This window comes from Lepidochelys kempii, chromosome 7 (assembly GCF_965140265.1).
Source record: "Lepidochelys kempii isolate rLepKem1 chromosome 7, rLepKem1.hap2, whole genome shotgun sequence".
Taxonomy (NCBI): domain Eukaryota; kingdom Metazoa; phylum Chordata; order Testudines; family Cheloniidae; genus Lepidochelys; species Lepidochelys kempii.
The window spans coordinates 279,615-306,660 of NC_133262.1; the positions used below are offsets into that span (position 1 = coordinate 279,615).

Consider the following 27,046-nt stretch of genomic DNA (forward strand, 5'->3'; position numbering starts at 1 on the left):
TCTCGGTGGCGACCCCGTTCCAGATGCTGCTCAGGGCAGACCTGTTGTCCCAGAACCATGGCAGTCTCCTGCACCCGAACCTGGCGGCGGTTCATCTGATGGCTTGGCTAAATGTGCAAGAACGGCAGTGCTCGTTAGAGGTCCAACGAGTCCTGTTGGGCAGTGGAAAGCCCTCCACCAGGGCAACCTACCTGGCCAAATGGAAGCTATTCACCTGCTGGATGGCGAATAAGGGGGTATGTCCCGAGCGAGCCCCATTGCAGATCATTCTAGACTACCCCCTGCACCTCAGGCTTCAGGGCTTGTCACTCTCATCCATCAAGGTCCATCTAGCAGCCATCTCGGCCTTCGACCTGCCCTGGAGTGGTGGGTGGGTTTTCTCTGAGGATATCACAGCTATATCAGGGCCTGGAGCGCCTCAACCCACATGTCCGAGATTTTGTTCCTCCATGGGACTTGCATCTGGTGCTGTGATGGCTCACGGGTACCCCTTCGAGCCTTTGGCTTCCTGCTTTCTCCTTCTCTTCTCCTGGAAGGTCACGTTCCTGGTCGCGATCACGTCAGCCTGCCAGGTATCTGATATTTGAGCTCTCACCTTGGAGCCGCCTTATATGGCTGCTTTTATTATATCATAGTCAGCTGTTTGTGCATCACTCTGTGCCGCATAGGCAGCTTGTGCCTCTCCCAAGTGTAGAGAGCTAATTGGAGGGCTCATACTCTCTTCTCGCAGCCTACTCCTCATGCCACCCTCTCAAATGTCAACAAAAAGGCATCAGGATCATCTGCTGGGCCCATTTTGCACAGTCTTGTGCCCACCACCCAGTTATCACTCCCTGCCATGGGATTCACCAGCTTCTCCATGAGCTGTTGCTGCACCTGTGCCTGCTGTGCGATAAATTGTTGTAGGTTCTGTTATTGTTCCACATGTGAGGATAACAAGGACTGTCTTGCTTGTTGCTGGGTCTGCTGAAATGCTTGAAAGATTTTCTGAAACTCCTTTTGCTGTTCCACTGCCCAGCACAGAAGATCTCGGACAAGCTCCCAGTTCTCATGGGGTGGGGTTCCCTCACCCTGGATTCCTTACTGCAAAGAATCCTCATGCACACCAGTGACAAGTTCTGTGCTTTATTTCCAATGTATTTTACAAGTATTTGTTCCCCACAGCATAAAGCTTTTCCCCAAATCTTTCCCTACTACCAAGGCACAGAGCGGGGTGGGGAGGAAGAGATCACAGTTGTCTGAGATCTTAAGCTTCTCTGACCCTTCCTTCCAGCTCTCCCCGGCTCTTGCCGTCTCTTTCAAACATCCTCAGCTAAGGAGCTGAATCCCCTTGTTGACTTGGTAATCACCTTCTACTTAATCAGCGATCTCACTTTGGTTCATGTGGGAACACTGACCAGGTTCACAGAGAGGTGAGTCATACTGGTTCTGTCACAAGATGTCTCAGCTGGAGTGAGTTTTTTGCACAAATAACACATGTGAACATGCATTTGGGTGTTTGCATCTGCAGGTGGTCAGTTAGGCACACAAATAGCCATTTGCATGCACACATTTACATATGCAATTACCCTGCCCATCTTTGAGAGTCAGGCCCTTTGTCTCTTAATGAAAGAGGCAAGTTATTTGCTGCAACCTGTGTTAAACTACTGTGTGAAGTACTGAGGCACTTCTGTTTATTCAGTGAGTTAGTTAGAGGCCTCATTTGGTCCATTTGATATCCTGACATTCTGGTCTCTTTGCAGTATAGTTACTTGGCACCTCAACTTGAATTCAGTGCTGTGGTGTTTGTGCAGAGGAAGCAACACCTCCGAGTGGACAGCGCTGTGGATCTCTATGGTAGGAGAGTGACACCTCACCAGTAAAAGAGGGATTTAGGGAATGGAACATGGGGTAGCTGGGAAAATTTAAATTGAGACGGTTGGTGTTCAGGGTGTCCTACAATAGTCCCATCACTGGGAAATCAGGGGCAGCCCTTCAGCCTGCATGTTACAGGCTCTGAGTTGTTGTTTTGTTTGTTAGTGCCAGGTGCTTAGTTGCTGGGGTCATTCTGTGTACTGTTGGGATTTTCACAGATGCCCTTTTGAATGTTGTTCCTCTGCAGTAACTCTCTATAACTGCTCCATGGGACACTCTGATTGCAGCCGCTGCCAAACAGCTGACTCCAAGTATAACTGTGTTTGGTGTGGGGGGCAGCAGCCCAACTGCATCTTCCGAGGATCCTGCACAGAAGAGATAGCGGATGTATGTCCTGCACCCCTCATTTATTCAGTGAGTAACCACTACTCTTTACTGTACTGCACTCAGGCGCAATGGGGGTTCCACAAAGCAGCCAAAAAAACCTCAGACAGTCCAAATAGCAACAACGGTTCCTCTCCCACTGTTAATTCTTCAGCACTGAGAGTTTGGAGAGCCTGACACAAAGTGCAAGAGTGCAACCAATCTGTAGTAGCCAAGATGAAAGAAACAACAAATGTATACCTCAGACCAATTGAAACCAATATGCAGGAAGCTGCTGGATCCAGGAATTGGGGATGAAGTCGAAAGAGTAGAATCCCCTTGCTGTCCTAACTCAGTGATTGGGATAGACTAGCATAATGATAGCTGAGCCTGAAATAATGAAGGTGCACAAGGCGAAGTGACACTGACTTGGCAGGGATGGAAGAGGGAGCAGAGGTGGTTATTAATTCTGGTTTATTAAAAAAAAATCTTTTGGACCTGTCTCTTGCTGATTACCATAGCGTATGTGTCTGTAACTCTGTGCCCCCTGCTGTCACCTTGTCCTCCCTCCAGTTACATGCTATATCCACTTGATGCTTCTTGTCATAATTTATCCTATATACTCTTAGGGGCATGAACTGTCTTTTGATTGTGTTTTTGTGCAGCACCTAGCGCAGTGGGGCACTGAACCTATGGGAGACCCTCTGGACACTACTGCAATACAAGTAATAGATAACAGCTTATATAATAGCTCCTCATCACCAGAGCCCCCAGAGAAGCAGTCAGTGCAGCAGTGAGTAGGCAAAGGATGGGCTGCCACAGCTGTTCTAAAGGGGAATTTAATGGCATTATACCTTTGTGGAAATTAGTGATAAGACCAAAGTGTGGGAAGGAGGAGGGCACGGATCCTAGGTCTCTCATTTACAGCACTTTACTCCTGCTGGAATTCTGCACCATTGCACAATGCAGAATTTGTGCAGAATTAATATTACCCACAAAAAAATTTTTCATGGAGAATTTGTGATTTCCCCCTGAGCACTCCCATCTGCTGTAAGCCCCCGGCATCTGGGGCTCCTGTTGATTATATTGTATTATTTTGACAAATAAAATATGTGGAATTTTGCAGATTTTTAAAATATTGTGCACAGAATTTTTAATTTTTTGGCATAGAATTCCCCCAGGAGTAGCCCTTCCTGCTTGTGATGATAGAGCAGCTAATCTATAGCAAGAGAACCTGACACGAGTCTTGGCCAGCAAAAAGTGTCTCCTTTGGCCAGCCTAGGAAGAGGACAGAACTTTGGCTGTTTTGGGTCCGGCACCTTATTAGGCTACCTGCATCTGAGGTGCTATGAAATGAACACATGCTTGGGTATCTTTGCAGGTTTATCCCCTATCTGGACCAGTTGAAGGTGGCACTAGACTCACTATTGTTGGCTCAAACCTTGGCCAGAAACATCAGGACATTGCAGAAACCGTTACTGTTGCAGGAATTCCTTGTGCTGTAGATGCTCAAGAATATGAAATCTCCAGCAGGTAGTGTATCTGTGAAACTCCCCCACGGAATGAGACATTGGGTTTCCCACTGGGCCACTGACATCAGAATGGGGTAATGTCCCACCCCCTCCCTAGCCATGGTAACCTGGATCAAAACCTTCTGCTCCAGACACTGAGTTGCCTTTTGCACCTTCCCAAGGGCAGTGACACCCGAGTAAAGCAATTTTCCACACCTACTCACCACTTGGGCATTGAATTTGAACAGAAGCTGTTTATTTTTAAAGAGGCCTGACCCCTAGCATTCATCACTCCCAACAAAAACAACTAATGTGATAGTCTTCATAAAAATATCAGACTGAAATAAACACGATCTGAAAAACAGGGAGGGGAAAGGAGGGAAGTGTCCTCCAAAAAAAGCCAAAACACCTTTGTTGGCATTAGTTCAATTTTAGGAGGCAAGAGGCTGAGACTAATGTGAAAGGGAAGTGACCTCCTCTGTAGCAAAGACGACTTCACCTGACAACCTGAAATGAGGCACTGGGATTCCTTATAGGGAGAGGGTGCCAGGTACAACCTGTCAAGATGAGTCTCAAAGAGGAAGTCTGATATACAGCCAGGGCCTACTTCTAAGGGCTTTAAAGACCAGTGGGCCCATGGTAAATCCATCACTTTACAGGCATCAAATGTAAAGAGCTCTGAGGCAGTTTAGTTTGGTGACATGTACTCAAGCCAGTGAGCAGATAATGCTGCCACATTCTGAACAAGCTGCCAGTGCCAGAGGAGTGCTGCTCCTGCTAAATATACCATGTGACCCCAAGGCCAGGTGTTGCTGTTGCAAGGTAATCACAGGATAGAAAAGGCTGTTGCTTGTGCAAGTTGCACAACTGAAAAAATACTCAAAAAGAAAAGGAGTACTTGTGGCACCTTAGAGACTAACAAATTTATTTGAGCACAAAAATACTGTCTCATACCACAGGCAACGGGTAGCTTAATATGGGAATAGTGTTGATGGAGGTGACACCATGATTCTTATTCCTGCTCACAACCTCCAAACAGAGCTGGAGCATCATCATAATGACAACCTCCACCTACCAGTAAAACCAGGGTGAAAATGAGGCAGCTTTCAGATGGCAAAATGCTCTCAGCCAGAGATAGTCAAACTGTTCTCCATGGAGCCCTAGTGGGCCCCAGATCACTTGCTGGTGGCCAGCAAATGGCTGGCAGGGCACATGATGCTGGCTTCTGGTCCTTACGTCAAGGCTCTTCGTCACAAACTGGAGTCTAAAGATCTGTAGAGGCATCTTTAAAGAAGAAAAAGGAAGGGAAACAAGATCTACCTTCAGAGCCAGAAGAGAATCAGGTAGCTAGACAGTATGTCTAGGGGACCAGGTGAAGGAAAGGGCCATAAGAATGTGGCTGGCAATATGGGCAGGTGAGAGGAGGCCTAGGCTGCAAGGGAGCAGGGATGCTGGGAAGCATAATCAAGGGAGCAGGCAGAAAGGAACCAGGGAGTATGGCAGCAGACACAGGAGGATAGCGAGGGAGTAGGCATCTGGGACACATGGGCAGGGGCAGGAGAACTGAATGGACATGGGTGGTGGAGCAAAGAGCAAAGCAGAATGTCTGAGTAACCTTTTAACATGGCAATGACTGTTACAATTACATTGCTTCTGTCCCATGTCAGCAGCTCCCTACCCCTGGGAGTCGAGTAAGATTCTCTGGGAAGTGGCCGTGGGAACTCCTGCTGTCAGCCATTGCTCCCGCGCCAGTCGAAGGGCTCACAGGGCAGGAGGTGCACTTGCACATTATCAGATGACTCTGTGCGGCATTTAGTAATGTCTTGCCAAGAGGCCTTATACTCAGGTCAGGGATTGTAGCATGATGGCTCCCCCTCGTTGGTAGGAGCCTCGTGGCCATAGAATATCAGGATTGAAAAGGACCTCAGGAGATCATCTAGTCCAGCCCCCTGCTCAAAGCAGGACTAATCCCGAATTTTTGCCCCAGATCCCTAAAAGGCCCCCTCAAGGATTGAACTCACAACCCTGGGTTTAAGCAGGTCAATGCTCAAACCACTGAGCTATCCCCTCCTCCCTATGTCACTCATGGGGGGGAGGGTTAGCTCAGTGGTTTAAGAGTTGGGCTGCTAAACCCAGGATTGAGAGTTCAATCCTTGAGGGGGCCATTTAGGGATCTGGGACAAAAAAAAAAAAGAAATTGGGGATTGGTCCTGCTTTGAGCAGGGGGTTGGACTAGATGACCTCCTGAGGTCCCTTCCAACCCTGATATTCTATGATTATAACTCTGACATCCCCCCTCTATTTCCCCTTCTTCTGGGCTCCTTTAAGAACTCACGCAATCTCCAGTGACCTTTTAAGTTCAATCTTTTAATTTCCCCAGCTCTCCTCAGGCTGGTAACAGAGTTTGTTACAAGAACAGAATCCAAAAGTCCAAAGCAAACAGTTTTCAGTTCATTGTCCCTTCTTTAACTCCCACTCCCCAGCTTTGTCTGGCTAGGGCTCTTGAGGAGCCACACTTACTCCTCATAGCTACTCCTTCTACCAGATTCACATGGTCTCCTGAGCTTCCCCAGTTTATCACCAGGCTTCCTGCCTCTGGCAGTCTCATCTCAGCTATTCACTCAATTGCACTCCTACCTGCAGCTTCCTGCTGCTGTTTATATTGGAATCCCAGATTCACCTCAGATGGGGCTCATCTTATAATCAGGGCTGGCTTAGCCTCAGGCTCTCCAGCCCACAGGAAAGCCATCCTGTTACAGGGATCAAATAGAACGGAGGGCATAGCCAATCAGGAACCACCAGACAAGTTAAAGCTTGCCTGCTTCAAGAGGAGTGCTGGGAATACCTAAGTTGGAAGATTTGCTCCACAGGCCTAACCCAGGGTCTTGGTCCTGGTCCTAACAGCAGGTGCACCTTCACTTAAATGGTGCGACCACCCAGTAAGTTTTGGTTTGAAATTTAAAGGGCGAGTTCTTTGAGTTTTACTTTAATTTACTATTAGAGGAATAGTAAAAACTTGTGGCGAGCTGTCACAGACACCCTGTATCAGACCCCTTGTTACTGACACACAGGCAAGACTGAAGTGATGCTAGTTAGATGGGAAATGACTTGAAGAGCTAGCTGGTATGCTGCTTCACCTTCGGTTGAAAGCATCTAGCCCCATTTTGCCAGAGCAGTGCAAAGAGTTGTCATACTGTCTGAGTCATCATTGAGTCTATGTGGCAGGTAGCTTCAGTGACTAAAAACGCCACCTTTCACCTCCAGCTCAGTAGAAAACTCCACCTTTTCCTCCTGGGCGAGGACCTGGCCACTGTGATCCATGCACTGGTCTGTGATTCACTGTATCTGAAGTTGAAAAAGAAAGCAATGGATAGATTTTAGGTGGCACAAACACAGCTGTGTCTCCTCCCTGCCATCCTCCCTCTGTTCTGATCCCACTAAGGGCTTCCAGGCTGTTTCCATTGCCAGTTTAAGGCTTTGGTTCTGATCCCAGGCCATTAATGGCTCAATTCCCAGGTATATTAGAACCCACATCTCCATCTATGAACTGTCAAGGAAATAGGACCTTGGTTGTTAAATTGGATTTAGAACAGATTGTGTTGTGCAGATGGCATGTAGGTCCTACTCCACCCTCTGCCCTACTGTGACCCTAAGGGCATCCCAATGTCAGAGAGCAAGGGTCTCACTGGTATCAGGTATCAAGTTTCAGCAGGCCTGACTAGTTTAGTGTACTCCAATTCACTTTATGACATAATTTGTATCTAATAGGTATCATGTTAGGTATCTTTGGAAAGCCAATATCACACCGATCATTAATATTCTTGCGTGGCATGCGTGCGGCAAACGCCCAAAGGACTGTATAAATGGAAAGGAAATATGGAACTAAAATGAGTTTGAACCAGATCAGTATGAGGAGTGAATAAACAGGATTTTTTTCAAGCAAAGGAAAGGCTGACATTTCCGTCGAGGTGCAATCACAGTCAAGTTGCCAGTCATTGGCGTATTGGAGGCTACAGGGACAGATCAATTTGTGCTGTAAAAAGCACCAGCAGGGAAGAAACCAGCATGGAATAGTCTCCAACAGACTCCATGACACCTTTCCTCACAGCAGGGGCACTGAACCTTGAGAAGGATACATTTAAAATATTCACTGGATTATAAAAGAGAGGGGCAAGAAAACCCAAGTGATCTTTCACCTAAGTAGACAAGGAACCAAGGACTTTGGACCTTATGGGAGAACCTGACCAAGGGGGTTGTCAGCCATCTGGCTGGAAGGAGTGTGGGAAGAATCTTACCTTGAACCATGACTGTGGCTTTATTAAGTCTTAATCACTAGAAAGCGTTTTTCACTTTGTAGCCATTCTGACTTTATCTGACTTTATACTTGAACTCAATTAAAACCTTTCTCTTTCTTTAATGAACTAGTTTTATTTTTATTCCAAATCAACCCAGTGCCGTGTTTGCCTTCAAGTGATTGTGACATCCTATACCTTGGAGGGATGTCCTGTATCCCCCATATTCGTCATTTTTATATAATCGTGATCTTACATATAAAGCATGCCTTGTAAGGTATGAGGAAAGGTTATGATCTGCTGAAAGTAATTTCTCTATCCATATATGTATATCATTAATGCATATGAAATTGAGAATTGTGTTGTATGGTTGTCACTTAAACGTGCTGAAAGTTGGGGAATCAGTCAGATACTAGCTCCCCAAAGGCAACAGCAAGGAAAGTAACCAACACACGAGCGGGTGTCAAAAAACTATCAACAGCCATTGTCCAGCAAGGGAGCTACAATTCAATGACTCACCTGTATAAGGCCACACCAGAGGAATTGCTCAACCTTGCCTGGAGACTTAGCAATGCCCCCCAGACATGCCTGGACTTGTGTTTTCCAAGCACATGGACTGAGGGTATAAAACAGAAAACAGCAGGCCCATGCTTGACCTTTCTCCTTCACCCACCTGCACTACAAGCAACAAGGACACTCTGAAGACTCCAAATGAGGGGACTGGCCCAGATTTCAAGGGTGAAATCTGTGAACTATGAACTTCAATATCCAGTGGGATGAGAAAAACTGCTTAATCTGTATGTTGCCCAGTCTAATAGGGTTGAGAGTTTAGACTGCATGCTTTATTTTATTTTGGTAACTAACTCTGACTCTTTGCCTGTCACATAGTCACTTAAAATCTATCTTTTGTAGCCAATAAACCTGTTTTAGTGTTTCTTTACCAGTGAGTTTGCCTGAAATGAATAGTAAATGTGCTCAGGTTTTACAAAGGCTGATGTATGTTCACTTTCTATTGATGAAGTGCTGAACCAATTAATAAATTTGAACTGCTTATCTTGAGCAGAGCAAGACGGTATATTTCTGGGGTAAAGTGCTGGGAGCTGGGGGTATTTGGCTTTGGTGCCTTTTTCTGTGTGATTCATGTGTGGTTCTGGGAGCATTCATGCAATCAAGCTGGGTGTTGAGGCTCCACATGCGGAGTGATAACAGTGCCTGGAAGGGCTTGCTGCTTGTCACTACAAGGCATTGTGAGAGACAGCTCAGGCTGGAGAGGGTTCAGGAGGGCACAGTGGTACCCGTGGTCCCCAGGCTCCATCCCGGGGATCCCATCACAGTGATTGTTAACTCCAATTAAAGCAAAAAGCTGCTGTGCTTTTGTCTCTTTAAAGGAGCAACAGACCTTTAGTCCTCTGAATGTTCCAGGAGAGGACTGGGCACATCAGGGCAGATGGTTTGGGGGATTCAGGTTTGGGGTCAGTGGGCTACTAGTAACCAACACTGGTGGAGCCCAGAGTGTGGCAGTAGTGTAACAAGTAGGTTGCTGAAGTCAGAGATGCTGGACCAGGGTTGCTCTATGCACAGACAATTAGTGCATCCTTGTGTGCTGGCTGAGAGCACCCAAACAAGTGGCTACAGCAGCAGAGCATTTTGGGGCACTCAGGGTTACAGGACAAGTGGTGATACAACTTCCCACGGGTCTGGGATGAACCCCAAAATGTCACAATGGCATAGCTGGCAGGATTTACACACAACTTGCTGTTTTGACTGAAGCTTTACACTTATACTTGGAAAACAGTTTTAAGTGATTCTCAAGTGATAAGACTGGGAACAGTCAAAGAAAGGTTACAGTTTTATTATTTTCTGTTTGTTTACTTTGGGCAAGGGAAATAGAACAAAGGAAGTTGAAAATGAATGACAGTGGAACAATCACTAAGCTAGAGTTGGCTGAATTGGAAAGGAGCAAAAAGCCCTAAAAAGAGAGGCTGAGTATGCAGCATGAGAACTTCAGAAATGGGAAGCAGAACAACAAGAGGGATCGTGAATACTAAAAATGGGAAAAGGATAGAAGCCAAAGAGCAAGAAGAGGTACACAGGCAGGACCTGGAAGCAGTTGCCCACCAAAAAGCCATAGAGCTGAAAGACAAAGAAGCCCTGGAAAAAGAGAAGAGAGGTTATATAACTTGGACATGATGGAAAGGCATGGACAAATTCCACAGCCCACAGGTGTACTCTTTCCCCAAGGAACACCCAGCTGGGACAAGTTGTGTCCTGCATTCAAAGGAAGCAGACTGTATTGAAGAATCCTTGACCACTTTTGAAAGGCTACGTTCCAGAGCGTTCCAAGAAGTCCCAATTTTCATTAGTGGGCTCTGGGGGAAAGCTTTAAATGTATTTAATGAAATGGAACTTGAACAAGCATTGAAATATGGTGAATTTTAAAAGGCTGTATTGCAAAGGTTCCAGACTACTCCTGAAGTGTATAGAAAAAAATGAGAAACCTCAAAATGAATGACAAGATGAGTCATAGAAAATGTGTGTATAAATTGTGTGAATTGATTGAAAAAATGGGTCAAGGGGAATAGGACAGAGTTATGAAAAGCCTGCTTTGGCAAAGATCTTTCACCTGGGAACACAATGAAAACAAGTACACTTGTACAGCTGTGGAAGATCCTGACTGAGAGAAGGTCAGCCATGGCTGGAAAGGGGAGGAAAAAAAAAATTTACCTTGAACCCAGCTGTATCTTGATGAGTTAAGTCTTAGCCACTAGAAAGTGTATCTTACTTTTATTTGCATGAAACTATTTTGTCTTTATCCCTTGTATTTGAACTCACTTAAAACCCATCTCTTTTGTTAATAAACTTGTTTTATTTTTGATCTAAACCAACCCAGCTTTTTTTAATGGAAGTGATTGTCAACTCCAGTTAAGGCAACAAGCTGCTATGCTTTTCTGTCTTTAAAGGAGCAACAGACCTTAGTTCAGCAGAAGGCTGGACGTTTCAGGGCAGATGGTTTTGGGGAAATTCAGAACTGGGGTGTGTGTTGGGGTCAGTTGGCGAGTAGTAATCTAGGCTGATGGAGACCAACGTATGGCTGTGGTGTAGCAAGCAGGCTGCTGGACTGCTCAACACTTAAGACACTTAGTGCATGCTTAGATGCTGTGTGGGAGCACGCAGGCCAGGAGCTCCAGCAGCAGAGCAGTTTAAGGCACTCAGGATTACAGAACAAGCAGTGACACAACCTCTCACTGGTCTGCACTGCACCCCAAAAGGTGACCCCTACAGTGACCTTGTCCTCTGATTTCCCTGCAGTATTGTGTGCATCACCGGTGGGAGCTGGGCTGAGAGATCTGGGCACATTGCAGTGGAAGTACTTGGAGGAGGACATGGAGTTTCTAGGCACATATTTGCCTATCAGGTAACATCTCAGTTCAAACCCCTCTTATACTGCTTCCATAAGACTGCAGCTGCAATGCTATTCTCTGCTCACAGATTCTCTTGGAGAGTGGGAGTTGTGTAGGTCATAGAATCGTAAAAATGTAGGCCTGGAAGGGACCTCAAGAAATCATCAAGTCCAGTGCCTGCACTGTGGCAGGACCAAATAAACCTAGACCATCTCTAATGGGTGTTTGTCAAACTTGTTTTTAAAAGCTGCCACATCCTCCCTTGGAAGCCTATTCCAGAGCTTAATATTTAACCTAAATTGCCCTTGCTGCAGATTAAGCCCATTACTTCTTGTCATACCTCCGTGAACTTGGCGAACAATTGATTGCTGTCCTCTTTATAATGACTGTTAACATATTAGAAGACTGTTATCAATTTATCCCTGAGTCTTCTTTTCTCAAGACTAAACATGCCCAGTTTTTTTCCCAATAGGTCAGGTTTTCTAAGCCTTTTATCAGTATTGTTGCTCTCCTCTGGACTCTTTCCAATTTGTCCACATCTTTCTTAAATTGTGGTGCCCAGAATTGGACACAGTACTCCGACTGGGCCTCACTAGTGCTGAATAGAGCAGGACAGTTACCTCCTGTTAATACACCGCAGCATTGTATTAGGTTTTTTTTGCAGCTGTATCACATTATTGACTCATACTGAGTTTGTGGTCCACTATAGCCTCCAGTTCCTTTTCAACAGTACTATCACCTGGAGAGTTTCCCCATTTTGTAACTGCCTTTGATTGTTTAGCTTCCTAAGTGAAGTGCTTTGCACTTGCCTTTATTGAATTTCATCTTGTTCAATTCAGACCAATTCTCCAATTTGTCAGTCATTTTGAATTCTAAACCTATCCTACAAAGTGCTTGCTATCCCTCCCAGCTTTGTGTCATCTGCAAATTTTATAAGCATACTCTCCATCCATTATCCAAGTCATTAATGAAAATATTGAATAGTACCAGACCCAGGACTGACCCCTGCAGGAACCCAATAGATATGCCCTTCCAATTTTACAGCAAACCATTGACTAGAGAGCGAGGTACGCAACGAATCTTTGCATAACCTCATTGATATCTTGGCTGCAGCATTTAAAGTGGCCCTACCCATCAACAAGGCCATCATGGGTCCTGTCAGAGCCCTGTGGCAGACCCCATCTTCTCTCCCTCCCACTTCAAAGAAGGCAGAGAAGAAATACTACATGCCGGCCAAGGGGTACAAATACTTACATTCTCACCCTTCTTCCGGGTCCCTAGCAGCCAATGAGAGAGACAGACAAGGCCAGGCAAGTGCTACTTCCAAACAAAATGGCAAAAAAAACTAGGTTTGTTTGGCAGAAAAGTTTATTCAGTGGATGGATTACAGCTTCGTATCTCTAACCAGCAAGCTGTGCTTGGGAGGTATGATGACAATATGTGGGACTATATGGCAAAATTTAAAGACTTGCTGCATCAGGACTCCAGGCAAGAGTTTTCTGCCCTTTTAGATAGACATTAGTTAGTAGATAAGATGTTTTCTTGTTCACTGGGAGGCTGTGCCCAGTTCTGCCGGTTTCAAATGTTGTCTATCGTGCCCGGAGGCAATCACAGTAAGTGATGGGCACTCCTGGTGCATCTGTTGCCTCAGGAAATCGCACAATGCCCAGAAGTTTAACTTCTGTCTGGCATTGAAATCTAGCGCTAGAAAAGACAGGGAGATCAAACTTTGTCTCCTCCCTGGCTGCTGACCCATGCCCAGGGACTGTGTCTGTCATCTCCTCCACCTCCTCTCCTTCCCCCCCACCCCGCATACACCTGTCTGCGAGCAAACCCGCTACCTCCACTATCTCTGTGCTGCACTCCTCTAGGGCATCTAAGAGGAAGATGCAAGACTTCTTTCATAAGTCTTCCCAAGATTTTGCCTCAAATTCACTGGGTAGGGAATCTACCTTGAAAAAGCCTAGGTTCTCAGTGACTTCAACTACTTTAGCACCATCCGCACTCCAATCAGGTACACTCCAGGCTGCTGGTTCCTCAGGTACTCAGGGCACTGTTAGACTGAAAGACAGCAAAGTCTCGGGCCTGGAGAGACCATTGGTACAGTTAGTGGACCAAGGGGCCAAGAGGAGCTCCTCTGCTTCCTTGGTATCAAAGAAGCCCACTTGGGTTCTGACCACACTTCCCTCGGAGTGGCTGAAACCTGTGGTACCATCAGCTCCCTTGACCACTATTACCTTGGTGCAGACCATGGCTTTGGCACAGATAGTATGCTCGGTACTGCAGGAGTTTTGTTTTCTCCATGACCTGGGTGTATTTGAGGTGCCTGATTTTCCACTGCTCATCTCTGACGTATTTTCGGTACCGCGGACATCAAGATCGCTGGAGGTTCACCTGGTTCTGACAGTTTCACCTCAGATTTCTCCAAGCGCTTCACCATTCCATAGTGAGTTTGAGGAAGAGGATTCTGATGAAGACCTTGCCTTGGTATCCTAAATATTGATTTAGGGCTCTCCTCCTCACCTGTATAGAGGCCTCCTTTCCAGAAGTCTCTGAGGCTATGACCACTTGTGGCACAAGGTAGCCACTAGCTTGCTGCTGTGAGCACCATGGATGCCCCCTTCTATGCCTTATGCGCCCCCTCCTAAGCCTTATGCACCACCTCCTGGGCCATACTGGGACCCTTGGGCACCTCTCACCAACAACTTTCCAGGACTTTGAGCAACACCCATTGCAAAGATAAGCAACCATCATCATCTGCCCTCTCTTGGAGATCTGATCCTCAAAAAGAAAACTTTGAGGAGCAGGAAGCTAGAGCTGATGAAGAGGTCTCTCCTCCAGCCAACACCTCCTCTTCATCTCAAGATGGATCAGTCATGCCTCCTCCTCCATCCTTAGCAGACGATTTTAAACAGTTCCAGGATCTGATCAAGAGAATTGCTGACTCCTTGCAGATCCCTCTTGAGGAGATTAAAGAACATCATTGTAAATTGCTTGATATCCTTCATTCACCCTTGTCTGCCCACATGGCTTTGCCTGTCAAAGAGGCCCTTTTGGACCATGTGAAGATTGTCTGGTACACCCCAGCTACTATTCCACCTATCCACAAGGAAGTGGATAAGAAATATTCCCTGGAAGGCAGCACTATGCTAAATCCATGCCCCATGAAAAAGACCATAAGCATCTAGACGTACTTGGTAAAGAATCTTATTTGTCAGCGTCACTGAACTCTTTTGTTGATCGCCTACCAGCAGAGCAATTCTAGGCAGTCACTGTGGAGGGTCAGCTACTTTCCAGAACATCTCTACAAGCCTCCCTTGATACAGCTGCCTGTTCTTTCTCTACTGCTGTAGTTATGAGAAGGGCTTCCTGGCTCCAGCTCTCTGGATTTCCAAAGAGGTCCAAAATAGGGTAGAGGACCTTCCTTTTGATGGGTCTAAACTGTTTGCAGACAGCACGGACAAATCTCTGTGCACATTAAAGGACTCTAAGGCTATTTTGTGTTCTTTTGGGACCTATACACCTGCCTACAAGAGAACATTTAGCAAGTCCCAAAGAGTTCAGAGATCCCATCCTGCCCAATTTCTGAACTCCCAGTGGCTGTATGAATGACCATCCACCTCTCAGCCTTCCACCTCACATCTTTCTTCCTCCAAGCAGCAACTTTGGCTGGCTGGTTGAGGGCCTGAATTACTGTCTTCATCCTTAACAGCTGCACCAATTCACCTACCTTCCTCCCTTCAGCAACCACCTTTACCACTTCACGTGGGCTTGGGAGTCAATCACTACAGACAAGTGAGTTTTGGAGATTATCTCCAAAGGGTACACGTCCACTTTACATCCAGTTTTGGAGATGGAATCCACTAGATTGTAATCAGCATATTTACTTGATGTTCACTGTTATTGCAGTCTGTTTAAACAGTTAATCTCAGACTCATGTCTGAGGCTGATATTTCTGTACCCTGCAGTGTTCATCTTTGTTCATTACCTGTAGAGAGATTTTGGTGCACAGCTAGTGTTTCCTATTGGTACCTTAATCCCCCTCTCTGCTGCTTCTATTCATTAACAGCAGAGCTGCTAGAACACAGCCAGATACATGTGTGTGGTTGTAACGTGCGAGCTGCAGGCTCAGAGCACATGGAACTCACTATCAGGGTCTCTCTACTATGTCTTTCCTTCACTTATTTTGCTAAATGTTCCTCATTCATTCATTTCTCTCTTTTCTTTCCATTCAGAACCCAGACCTGAAGTCCATTGCTCCATCTCAAGGCCCTAAAGCTGGAGGAACCTGCCTGACCCTGCTGGGCTCCAAGTTGCTGACTGGGTGCCCCAGTGAGATCAGGGTTCTAATTGGAGACCTCCCTTGCCACATGTAAGAGCTGCTGTGTAGTTGCAGACTGTAACTGTAAACAGACTGCCATGCGCCATTCCCTTCAGGTTTGGCCCAGACTTCTCACTAGAAAGCACTTCAGCCATTCACTCTAGCAGCAATGATGGCTAGCTCAGACATTTGTCTTGAGTGCTCCTGTTTGTAAGTAGGTGGGACACAAGGCCTTTAAGAAGGTGGGCGTTAAACCTGAGCAGCAAGCTGTAGGGTGCTTGGAGCGCTTTCAGCAAAATGAAGGTGCAGCATTTCAGAGGATGTTTTAACCTTTTATTGGTCTCTCCTCTTTGTGTCTCTTAGTCTCTCGGAGGTGCAGGAGAATCAGCTACAGTGTCAGACGAGCCCCAGTAACGTGTCTGTGGAGCTTCCAGTAACTATCAGATATGGACACAGGGAACGGAGATTAGAGGGTTTCCTCTTCAAATACACTCTGGATCCCAATATCACTTTTGCAGAGCCAGCCAAGAGCTTCCTCAGGTACTGAGAGCTGCACTGCAAGTGCACAACTCTTCCAACAGGGCATCAGGGATACTGAGAGCTGTGCGTGCATGCATGCATGCCCACACACTCCCACAGCGGGTACCGGAGTGTTAACCGTGTCTGTGTGGATGTCTAAGTATTTTTACTGCACTCATCACCTTAGTATCTGAGCATCTGGGTAGAGTGAGTCCAGACTTGTGTACTGAGCCATCAGATGGATGCATGGCCTACAAACGTTGGCACCAGCCATGGGTCAGGGATGACACAGCTTATGGGTTGTTATATGGTGACTAAATAAGTGACACTGACTGCTTCTGTGTGTTGCAGTGGTGGGAGAGTGATCCGAGTTCATGGGCATAACCTAGATGTTGTACAAAATCCAAAGATCCGGATTACGGTTTCACCATCAGAACGCCGCCGGCGAGGGCTGGGGAGATGGCGTAGGATCATGCCAGAAACCGAGTGCCCACAGAATGCCCTGTGCAGCATCCAGCAGGTATCTTGACCTTTGTGCTGGCAAAGCATGCAATAGAATTGAGGCTGAAGGCCTCTGTCAGTGCTACTGACCTAATGGCCAGAGACCTCCTATGTCAGAGGCTCTTGTGCCCCTTGTTATAGCTGTCTTGGGTCCTACAAACTAAGAGTGAACATGAGAAACAAAAAGTCTTCCTTGGTGAAACATTGTCCCCCAGATTCAAAGTTTAACACTCCCCTCCCCACTTTGTAAAATTCCAGCTCCCAAATCCCCATCTCTCCCCAGACCCTGTGCAGAAAGTTCCAGTGTGGGAGACAAACGACATGACAGCAGCAGAAGGCATGAGGAAATCTACAATTACATTGTGAGGCCTGGCTGCACAGTGCCCCCACAAAGACAGACTTCACCCTGTCCTAGCGTGGCTCTGCCTTAGTGGGGCCAAGGCCCTGCCCCACACAGAGAGATGACAACAAAACCAAAGTTAAATGAAGTTGTTATCCCCTCAATTCCGCCTGCCATTTACAGCACCTCACCTGCCATTAGGACTACCCCAGAAGAAGAGTCCCTGTGGAGCAGCTGTTCTAGTGTCTCAGACTGTATAGAGTCCATCTCAGTAGAGGCTCCAACGTGGTAGGGTTTCATTTAACAGCCTGGTAGCCACAGCACACCACTGAGCTGGACGTCCACTGCTGCACATGTGCTGTATGTGCCGCAGTGGAGGGCTTGGTGCACATCCCCACTGCCTCTGAAATGCTGACCTAGTCACCTCTGCCCATCCCCTGCCGAATCATACTGCACGGGTGGCAGATTGCATTATCAGGTGGCCACTTTTCTCTGAAATAGGTGGTGGTGCATTATTATTATACTCATTTAAAAAGCCCTCGTGACCAAGGGGTGAATCTCTCTGGGTATACTAGGTACATCCTGGACTGCCATCTAACAGGATGCAGGACCAGTCAGGCCATTGGTCTGCTCCATTGTGACAATTCTTATGCTTTATTGAAAGCCATATTTCCCTATCATTCTGGACAGGTTTTATTTGTGGCTGTGAATTCCAGCGGGGGAACAGAGGCTATTTGATATATTTAGATATTAATCTTTTGCCATGTTTACAAAATGTAAAAACATTACCACAAAGGTAACAAAAATCACTGATAAATCGGAATGGCAGCATCCTCCACCCCCTAGAGGCATGCAGCCTCCCAGGCAGCTGAACTACAGAAAACCCAAGTGAACAGATGGGCTTTGCAGTTGACCACGAAAGTAAACAAACAGGTTTTGTCAGATCCATGGGGCTGTGAATGCTAGGTCTGAGAGCTCTCTATGGGGAATGCCCGGTCACCAGCCCTGTAGTATTTTAAATATAGGGACTATTGGCCAGGGGATTCCAGGTGCTCCACGCAGCTGAGAAGAGTTCGGAGACCACTAAAATCACCTGGAGAATCCCTTAAAGTTCAGACTTGTCCTCTGCATTTGGGATGGGTGACTGGGATGGCACCTAGACAGGATGAGTGCAGGGGATCCCTGTGCTCTGCTTTACGCTTGTCCCACAGAACCCTGGTGATGGGATGCCACAGGGGAGCAGAAGCGTTAGAACAGAGGCTGACTTATTCTTTCAGATTCCTGACTCTCTTCCCTTCTGCTCCTAGTTTGAAGAACTATGTCTCATTAACTCCTCCTACCTTATCCTGTGTAAAACTCCGGCCATTAACCTGCTGTTGCGGATTGTCCAGGTCAAACTGGAATTTATTCTGGATAATCTGAGCTTTGATTTCAAGTCCTTGCATCCCACACCCTTCTCCTATGAAGTCAATCCAATCCTGAAACCCCTGAATGCTGAGGACCCTGCCAAACCATATCGGCACAAGCCAGGAAGTGTCATCTCTGTGGAGGTAAGGCTACAACCAGCTCAAAATCACTATAAACACCACATAAACCAACTTCCTAGGTGATGGCCTGGGACTGTTCTGATATCCTGACAGTGCCATAGATCTTAATGTCACTTCACTGGCATATGGTAAGAAAGGCAGTCCCTGCTTTTATTAGCCTACAGCCTAAATGAGATACAATATGACACACAATGAGAAATTGCCCAACAGCTGGAGAAGGAGTGGAACAAAAAAGAGCTGTGTGCTATGTGCATAGCTTGTTAGCGCCATGCATTGTTGCTGGAGGGTTCTATGGGGCTTGAGGAGAGCAATTAGAAATAAAACAGCAATATAGAATGAATGGGAAAAGGGGGAAATAGACAGCAATCAATAGCAATTAGAAGTTATGAAGTGTAGAAAATTGATAGGAAAGCTAAAGACATCAGGGAAGAATCCATGACTGAGGAAGTGAAGGACAATAAAGGGTTTTTAAATATATAAGGAACAAAAAATCCTTGCAGTGGTATAGGTATACTAGATGGAGATGGCATAACTGTTCATGATGCTATCATGAGCTGGCTTGCCCTTGAAGGGGAGTTGTGCCCAGCTTCGCCTGTGACAGATCAGCTACTCTCCCAGTTGGTTATGACTGGGGGGGAGGGATAGCTCAGTGGTTTGAGCCTTGGCCTGCTAAACCCAGGGTTGTGAGAACAATCCTTGAGGGGGCCACTTAGGGATCTGGGGCAAAAATTGGGGATTGGCCCTGCTTTGAGCAGGGGGTTGGACTAGATAACCTCCTGAGGTCCCTTCCAACCCTGATATTCTATGATTCTATGACTGGCTAGGGATCATGTGGCCCTGTTCAATTCTTAGGCCAGGCTGATGAGCCTACTGAGAGCTCAGTTAGTAGTGAAAGCTGCAGAAGAGCAGTTGACTTCTCTGGTAGGTGCTGTGGAAGGGTAACTTCCAGACAGATTATCTCGAGGAGGACTGAAGAGCGGCAAGAGAGAGACAGACTCCTGCAGTAGACTCTGAGAGAGGCAAAGGGCAAAAGCCACTGGGAGCTGTAGCCCAGGGTGGGCTCGGGAACTGTTTGTGTTTGAGGTTTTGCATTTGTGGAATAAAACTTTCTGGAAGAAGACTCTGGGTGAGGCAGCCAGCCGCATACAGAATATGAAAAGGAGTGTTCAATAAATTTGTCTGTTCTGTATTTGGAAAGAAACAGGATGGTGTACTCATATCACATGAAGATGTTGAAGTCCTTTCCAGTTCGTTAGTAACTAAAGAAAATGGTAAACAACATCTACTAGGGATAATAAACATGTTTAAGCCATCAGCCCTGGATAATTTGCTCTCAAGAACTGTAAAAGAAGTGATTGCGGAGATCTCTGTCCCACTGATGTTAATTTTTAATGAATGTTGGAATAGTGGGGAAATCCCAAAAGACTGAAGAGTGCTACTATTGTGCCAGTAGTCAAAAAGACCAAATGGGATGATCCAGGTAGCTGTAGGTCAGTTAAGCTGACCTAAGTCCTGGACAAAATAATGAAAAAACTGATATGGGATTCAGTCTATTAACAATTAAAGGATAGGAATATAATTAGTGCCAGTTAGGTCTTGTCAAACAAACCTGATTACATTCTTCATTCTTCAAGATTACAAGTTTGGTTGATAAAGCAGTAATACTTAAACTTTTTACAGCACTTGACTTCGTACCCCATGACATTCTGATTAAAAAATTAGCAACATACAATATCAACAAAGCACATATAAGAATTGTAATAGCCATGAGGAATCATTATTTAATGGGAGACTTTATAGAGTGATTCTGCAAGGGGTCTTTACTAAGTCTGGTGCTATTCGACATTTTCATCAGTGATTGGAGAGTAAATATAAAATCACTACTGATAAAATTTGCAGCTGACACAAAGGTTGACAGAGTATTAAATAACGATGAGGCCAAGGCAGTTGTACGCAGCAGTCTGGCTCACTTGGTAAGCTGGGCCCATTCAAACAAAATGCATTTTAATAGAGCCAAATGGAAAGACTGTATCCTGGAAAGCGGTGACTTTGGGGGGAAAAAAAAAAAATCTGAGTCCCAGTTAACAAGGAATTGAACCGGAGCTCCCAGTGCAATGCTGGGGCAAACAGGATGAATGTGAACCTGGGATGTACAAACGGGAGCAGTGAGTAGGAGAAGAGAGGTGATTTTATCTCTTTATACGGCGTTGGGGAGATTGATACTGGAATACTGCATCCAGTTCTGATGTCCACATTTTTAAAGGATGTTGAAAAACTAGAGAAGGTGCAGAGAAGAGCCACAAAAATTATTAGAAAGCTCGAGAAAATAGATTACAGTGAGAGACATAAAGAGCTCTACCTGTTTATCAAAAAGAAGCTTAAGAGGTGACATGACTACAGTGTGTCGGTACCATCACAGGGAAATAATACCAAGTACTAAAGGGTTGCTTAATCTAGCAGAGAAAGGCAGAAAAAAAAACAATGGCTGGAAGCTGAAGCCGGACCCATTCCAATTAGAAATTAGGCACAAATTTTTAACAGTGACATCCTATAATGATGGATGAGATTTTTTTTATCTAGGAAAGATTCCAGCTAGTCCTGTATCCCATTGACAGGCCCTTTTCTTATGTTGAATTATCTGCAAATTTTGTTTCCCAGAATCTCCAGTGCAGGGGATGCTTGTCCATGCATAGTACCTTCATCTTAGGATTTCATGCTGCCTGCTCCCAGGTGGCAAGCTTACTTCCTGGTGAGACTAGGGAGGGAGTTAATAGGGCTTTTGTAGAACTCTCAGCATGCCCTGTGGTTGGCCTGTTAAATCCTGTCAGCCTCTCTAAAGTCAGGGGTTATGCACAGCTGCCTTCCCAGAGAGGCCCAGGTTTGATATCCTTTTGCACCTGTATTCCAGGGGGAAAATCTGGATCTGGCCATTTCAAAGGAGGAAGTGGTGGCCATGATTGGGGAAGGGGTCTGTGTTGTAAAAACCCTGACAAGGAATCATCTGTACTGTGAACCTCCATCTGAGCAGCCAGCTCCACAGCACCGCACAAAGCTGGAAGGAACAGACTCACTCCCAGAGTTTACAGTAAGAGCTCAGCTAAGCAGCGGAGACAGCAGTGGGGGTGGGAGTATAAACACTGAATTAGTGGGGGGAGAAATCTACCAAGCAAAAAAACCCCATGGTACTGAGTCTCAGAGGCCGGGTTAACTGATCCCCCTTCCCTGGGCTCCGAGACCCTTCCCTGGGTTTCAGCGCTGCTAGTTTTTGCTCCATAGTGTGAGCTGGAGTCAGTTGACTGTGCCTTGAGACTTGCTGCTGTGGGTCTTTTTTTGTAGAGCTACTGGGGAGGAAAGGGGGGAAATGGAGGTGGGGGGAAGGAGGAGACAGAGGTGGTGGGAAGACAGGTTCTGGTGTGGAGGGAGGGAAGAGACAAGTGCTGATGGTGTGGGGGGGAAGGAAGATGGAGGCATTGGTGTGGGGGAGGGGAAGAAGAACACTGAGGCACTGGTGCGGGGGGAGGGTAAGACAGGTGCTTGCCGTGGAGCTGGTAGTGGTGTGGGGTAGGGTGAGACAGTCAAGCATTCCCCTTGGAGCCCATGACTCAGTCTGCAGGATGAGGAGAATCTGACACTCTGATCTTGCCTGGGCTTGCATTTCGTTTGCAGGTGCAGATGGGGAATTTGAACTTCCTGCTGGGCAGAGTGCAGTATGACACAGAGAGCCAGCTCACCTTCCCCCTGGAGGCCCAGATTGGCTTGGGTGTCGGAGCCTCCTTTGTTGCTTTGATTGTCCTGATCATTGTCTTCATCTACAGGTGAGAAGTGCCTGAGCGCGTGTCTATGCTGCTCTGGAGGGATGATTGCAGATCCGGGAGGCATACCCAGGCTAACTGCAATCTCGCTAGCTAGGCTTCAGCAACATGAGTATGTACCCAGGTCCCTGGGTGTCTTGCACTACCCATGCTGAAGTCTCATGCCACTGCCTCTTGGCTGCTATTTTTAGCATGCTAGCTAGCTTAAAGCTAGCATGGGTATTCTAGCTGAGCTGCAAGCATACCTTGGATTGTGTTGTAGACATACCTTCAGTGGTGACCTGCAGGATCTTTGGGCACCCTGATCACCGTCAACAGGAATGTTCAATGGGCATAGCTAGGCCTCTACATTTGGGACCTAATTTAGTCCCTCAATTTTCCTTACTTTGGGTGAGGCTCTGCAGCCTTCCCATTGGACTTCAGAAGGTGCAGATTTGGCCTTGGTGACAGAACTCCCACCTGAAAGGCTACTTGCCTTTCGAGTTCAGAGTTTGCAAGTAAATCCCAGACACACCTTCCAGTGTAAGCTGAGGGTTTGCAAAAGGATTTATGCCACTGGCCTCTGCTTTTGGGTGTTTTGGTCTATCCAGTGTTCAGAGATACCTCCCCGTATTTTGCTCCCTCTTGGGGCACGTGGATTTACTATCACGGACCCTCCCTTGCCACCACTACCAACTCCACAGTTGAGATCTTCCTGAGGGGCTGATGGAAAGAGAAGATAGGCCCTAAATTCATTTCCAAAAAAATGCTGCAGATAAAATGCTTATCTATAGTTAGATGAGTGGTTGAATTGTATAGAAGCCCCCAATGATGCACTTAGGATTGCCTCCGTATAAGACATAACACAGAGTCGGAAACTGGAAACCAGAGAGTTGCTCTTGTGCAGAAGATGATCACGTAATCTGGTCTAAAAAAGGCTGTCAGCCTGGGAGTTGCAATGTAGGATGCTGTTGTTAGCAGGTTGGTCTGGAGCAGCCTGGAGTTATTAGCCAGGAATTTTGTCACCTCCTGAGGAGCAAGGATGAGCTGAAGGCCTCAAAAGAGAGGCTCCTCCATTCTTCTGAAGAGGATGGGCCCCTCACGCCCAACTTGTGATCCAGCTCAGCGCTAGCTCCTTTTGCCCAGCCAGCCCTCAGTTCTTTAGCACACATGGTAAGGCCCATCCTTTTCTCAGTTTGAGGAACACTTTGGGGGGACATCTTTTTTCCCTGAGATGTGTAGACAGGGGGGAGTTTAGAAACCAAAACCTAAATTATGTTAAATTAAGCCCAGCCTGATGGAAATCTCATCTGCAGTGAGTCAGCCAGGTGGTCTCCAGCTCTGCTTCCCATTACAGGAGGAAGAGCAAACAGGCTCTAAGGGATTATAAGAAAGTTCAAATCCAGTTGGAAAATCTGGAAACAAGTGTTCGGGACAGATGCAAAAAGGAGTTCACAGGTAAGAGAACTTCCCTCCCCTGCAGCTGCAAATAGTGGGGTTGGGGAACCATCTCTGGCCCTTCCATCTCTTCCAGGCCGTATGGCCCTTGTCTCAGGAGCTGCCTCTGTGTGAACAATCATACACCTTCCTATGTCAGTGTGTTACAGTTTACAGCTAAATTCTGCTCAGCTACCCACATACCCTTGAGGTCAGTGCAGTGGCACTTGTGTAACTGGGAACAGAGTTTGGCCCATACTGGTCTCTGCAGTTCTTCATCTGGAATATCAGAATCTAGAGATGGGATCATTAGTGTCCCCCTTTATCCACAAACTATAATTCTATCACTAGTAGCAAGGAGCACGGGGAAGGGGGGATACTAGGAGCTACAGGAGAGACTAATACAGTGATTTCTAGTTAGAGGTGGAAAGCAATGAGACGCATGAAAGTCATGGTGCTGTAGTGACTGTATAATACTGTGTCTCTGACCTGTGATACCGCCTATTATCCATTGAGCCTGACTAAACACAAGGCCAATCCTTTATTAAACATCATCCTTTCGCAATCACTAGTCTGCTTGGTAGAGCTTTTTCTGCTTTTTTTTTAAACCGAAAAGATGGCCCCCAGCTGTAAACAAGAATAAAAACCTGTCAGACCTTCCAGTCCCTCCCCAGGAGCCAGGGCTGGAGAGCTCCCTACAGAACATTTGCCAGTGCTCCGAACAGTCTAGTTTTAAATGCCCCAGATGACAGGGCTTCCACTCCTTCCTTTGGAGAGGATTCCACAGGATGAAGCATCTCACTGATATTTAGCGTCTGTTTCCTTTGTCAGTTCCATCCCATTAGATCTAGTTACCTCACAGCCCCATGTTCCACGCTCTGGGACACACATTCTCTTGGTCTAACTTTGTAACACAGAAGCTCCCTTTATTTTCAGACCTGATGACGGAGATGATGGATCTCACCAGTGACCTTGTTGGCACCGGGATCCCCTTCCTGGATTACAGATCCTACGCAGAACGCATTTTCTTTCCAGGACACCGTGAGTCTCCACTGCAGAGGGGCCTGGACATGCCCGAGTGTCGGCGGCAAACAGTGGAGCAAGGCTTGGTGCAGCTCTCCAACCTCCTCAATAGTAAACTTTTCCTTACCAAGGTAACATTCCTTTCTTAGTTCCCTGCAGTAGCTGGCTCCTGTGCCATTTCACAGGCAGTTGTTGCCAAGAGAGACATAAGGGACTGTGAGCTCACTTACAGCATTCTTTAAAGTGCCTCCTGATGGAAAGCAAGAGACTGGAATAGGTGGATACTCCCCATATCTATAACACTCCCCACAGCACCTCCTACTGGGAAAGGCCATAGCTGTGGTTACCCTACTTTAATAGATTACAGCATTCGTTCATCTTTGACTCTCTCTCTCTCTCTCTCTCTCTCTCTCTCTAGTTTATCCACACTCTGGAAATCCAGCGCACATTCTCTCCAAGGGACCGGGCCTATGTGGCATCCCTTCTCACTGTGTCATTGCATGGGAAGCTAGAGTACTTTACTGACATCCTAAAGACTCTCTTGAATGACCTCGTTGAGCAGTATGTGGCCAAGAACCCCAAGCTGATGTTGCGGAGGTGAGTGATTCAGTAATAGTCCCACTGTCTTCAGCCTGGTCATGGCTGGTCCCTGGACAGAACTTTTCTTGGCTGTAATAGAGCTTCGTAATCCCTCTTTAGTAACAATGAGACCATGTGCTGTGCAGCAGATCCAGATCCAGTAGGTGTCCAGACATGAAGATCTATCAAAGAGGAGGCAACAGAAATAAGAGATCCCAGCTGTAGACAGTGATGAGACAGAGCAGGAATCCTTCATGCCGATCCTCCTTCCTCCAAGTTCATGCTAGACACTGAACTCCCTTTTTTCTGCCCCCATTTCCCTTTTTCAGCTTCTCTACCATGTGGTCATTCTTCTGTCTCCCCTTGCCCTGGGCTATGCTGAGCCCTTAGCCAACCTTCCTGTCTTGTCAAGCACAATCCCCTTTTTATGAATGCTTAAATCCTCACTTTCTAAATGTCACTGGGTCTGCAACACTGTGCGCAGACACTTTTTCTCAAGGAAGCAGAGGCATGGCACCCCTGTCATTTGGCCCCTTCACTAGCTTCCTGCCCATCTCTGAATCCTATTCTGAATTGTTTCTCTGGTTTTCAAAGCTCTCCAGGGACTGGCATCTACCCACCAGCTTCCTGCCCTCTGACTTCTGCCGCTCTAATCCTATCCCCTTCTGGTCCCTTCCTGCAACAGTTAGAGGTGACATTTAATTTGTGCTCCCTCTTCTGTCTAGGTCACTTCCCCTTTGCTGCTGAGTCATTTCACACAAGAAGTACTTGACCTCTCCCTATATGTCTGAGTGTGATGTGGGGCGGGGCAGGGAGCTGGGACTGTGGGTCTGTGTGTGATATTATAGGGGAGGAGCTGGGATGTGGGTCTGTGTGATATTGTGTTATATTGTGGGGAACTGGGACTGTGGATTTATATGTGATATTGTGTTATATAGCATTTTGGAGATTCTGGGACTGGGGGGTTGAATAGAATATTGTATGACATTGTGTGAGGGAGAGGCTGGAACCAAGGCTTTTAGGGAGGCATTTTCGCCATAGAGTGGATGAGGAGGTGTGCAGTGAGCCATTTGGAGAGAGACAAGTCTCAGTGGGAATTTTTTGACAAATCTCATCCTCCCAATTCCCAGATATTAGCTTCCTCCCAGGGTTTTGTAGCAGGTGCTGCTGGATGTTACAGGGCAGCATGCATAGGATATTTCCTCATGGAGGGTGGGGTTTCTCACAGCATTCAGCATTGGCCTAACTCTGCTCCTGTTAAAGTTGTTGGGTGTTTCGCCCGTGATTTCAGTGGGACCACGGTTAGGTCAACACTGAGCTTTTTCTAAACCCTGTCCGCTCTGCAATGAGCTGGTGGCATGACTGGTACCTTGCAAGAGATCTGGGCCTTTTATTCCTAAATCATTCTTTCTATAGGTCTGAGAGAGAGCAGAGGAGCATAGACACCTGACTGCCCTGTTGTGAGTTTTGTCCCATTGCAGGAAGCTGGAGATACAGCACAGAGTTTTATGTTTGGGTCCTTCGGGCAGCCTATAGAGGCATTAATGGCCTCTTGTGACTGCAGGTT

At 46.6% G+C, this 27,046-nt stretch overlaps 1 protein-coding gene across 11 annotated transcripts in view; it reads left to right on the forward strand.

The window, feature by feature from the left end:
• The window catches only part of PLXNB1 (plexin B1), a 191,024-nt gene that overhangs the window by 134,123 nt on the left and 29,855 nt on the right, over nt 1–27,046 (forward strand). For all 11 annotated transcript variants that reach the window (XM_073350752.1, XM_073350762.1, XM_073350758.1 and 8 more), the window contains 14 exons: nt 1,743–1,836; nt 2,102–2,268; nt 2,883–2,942; nt 3,599–3,750; nt 11,330–11,435; nt 15,657–15,793; nt 16,106–16,282; nt 16,613–16,781; nt 18,410–18,652; nt 21,558–21,734; nt 22,316–22,464; nt 23,798–23,898; nt 24,814–25,031; nt 25,319–25,497. In XM_073350752.1, the coding sequence (XP_073206853.1) occupies nt 1,743–1,836; nt 2,102–2,268; nt 2,883–2,942; nt 3,599–3,750; nt 11,330–11,435; nt 15,657–15,793; nt 16,106–16,282; nt 16,613–16,781; nt 18,410–18,652; nt 21,558–21,734; nt 22,316–22,464; nt 23,798–23,898; nt 24,814–25,031; nt 25,319–25,497 (2,129 nt within the window). The remainder of the gene's footprint in view (nt 1–1,742; nt 1,837–2,101; nt 2,269–2,882; nt 2,943–3,598; nt 3,751–11,329; nt 11,436–15,656; nt 15,794–16,105; nt 16,283–16,612; nt 16,782–18,409; nt 18,653–21,557; nt 21,735–22,315; nt 22,465–23,797; nt 23,899–24,813; nt 25,032–25,318; nt 25,498–27,046) is intronic.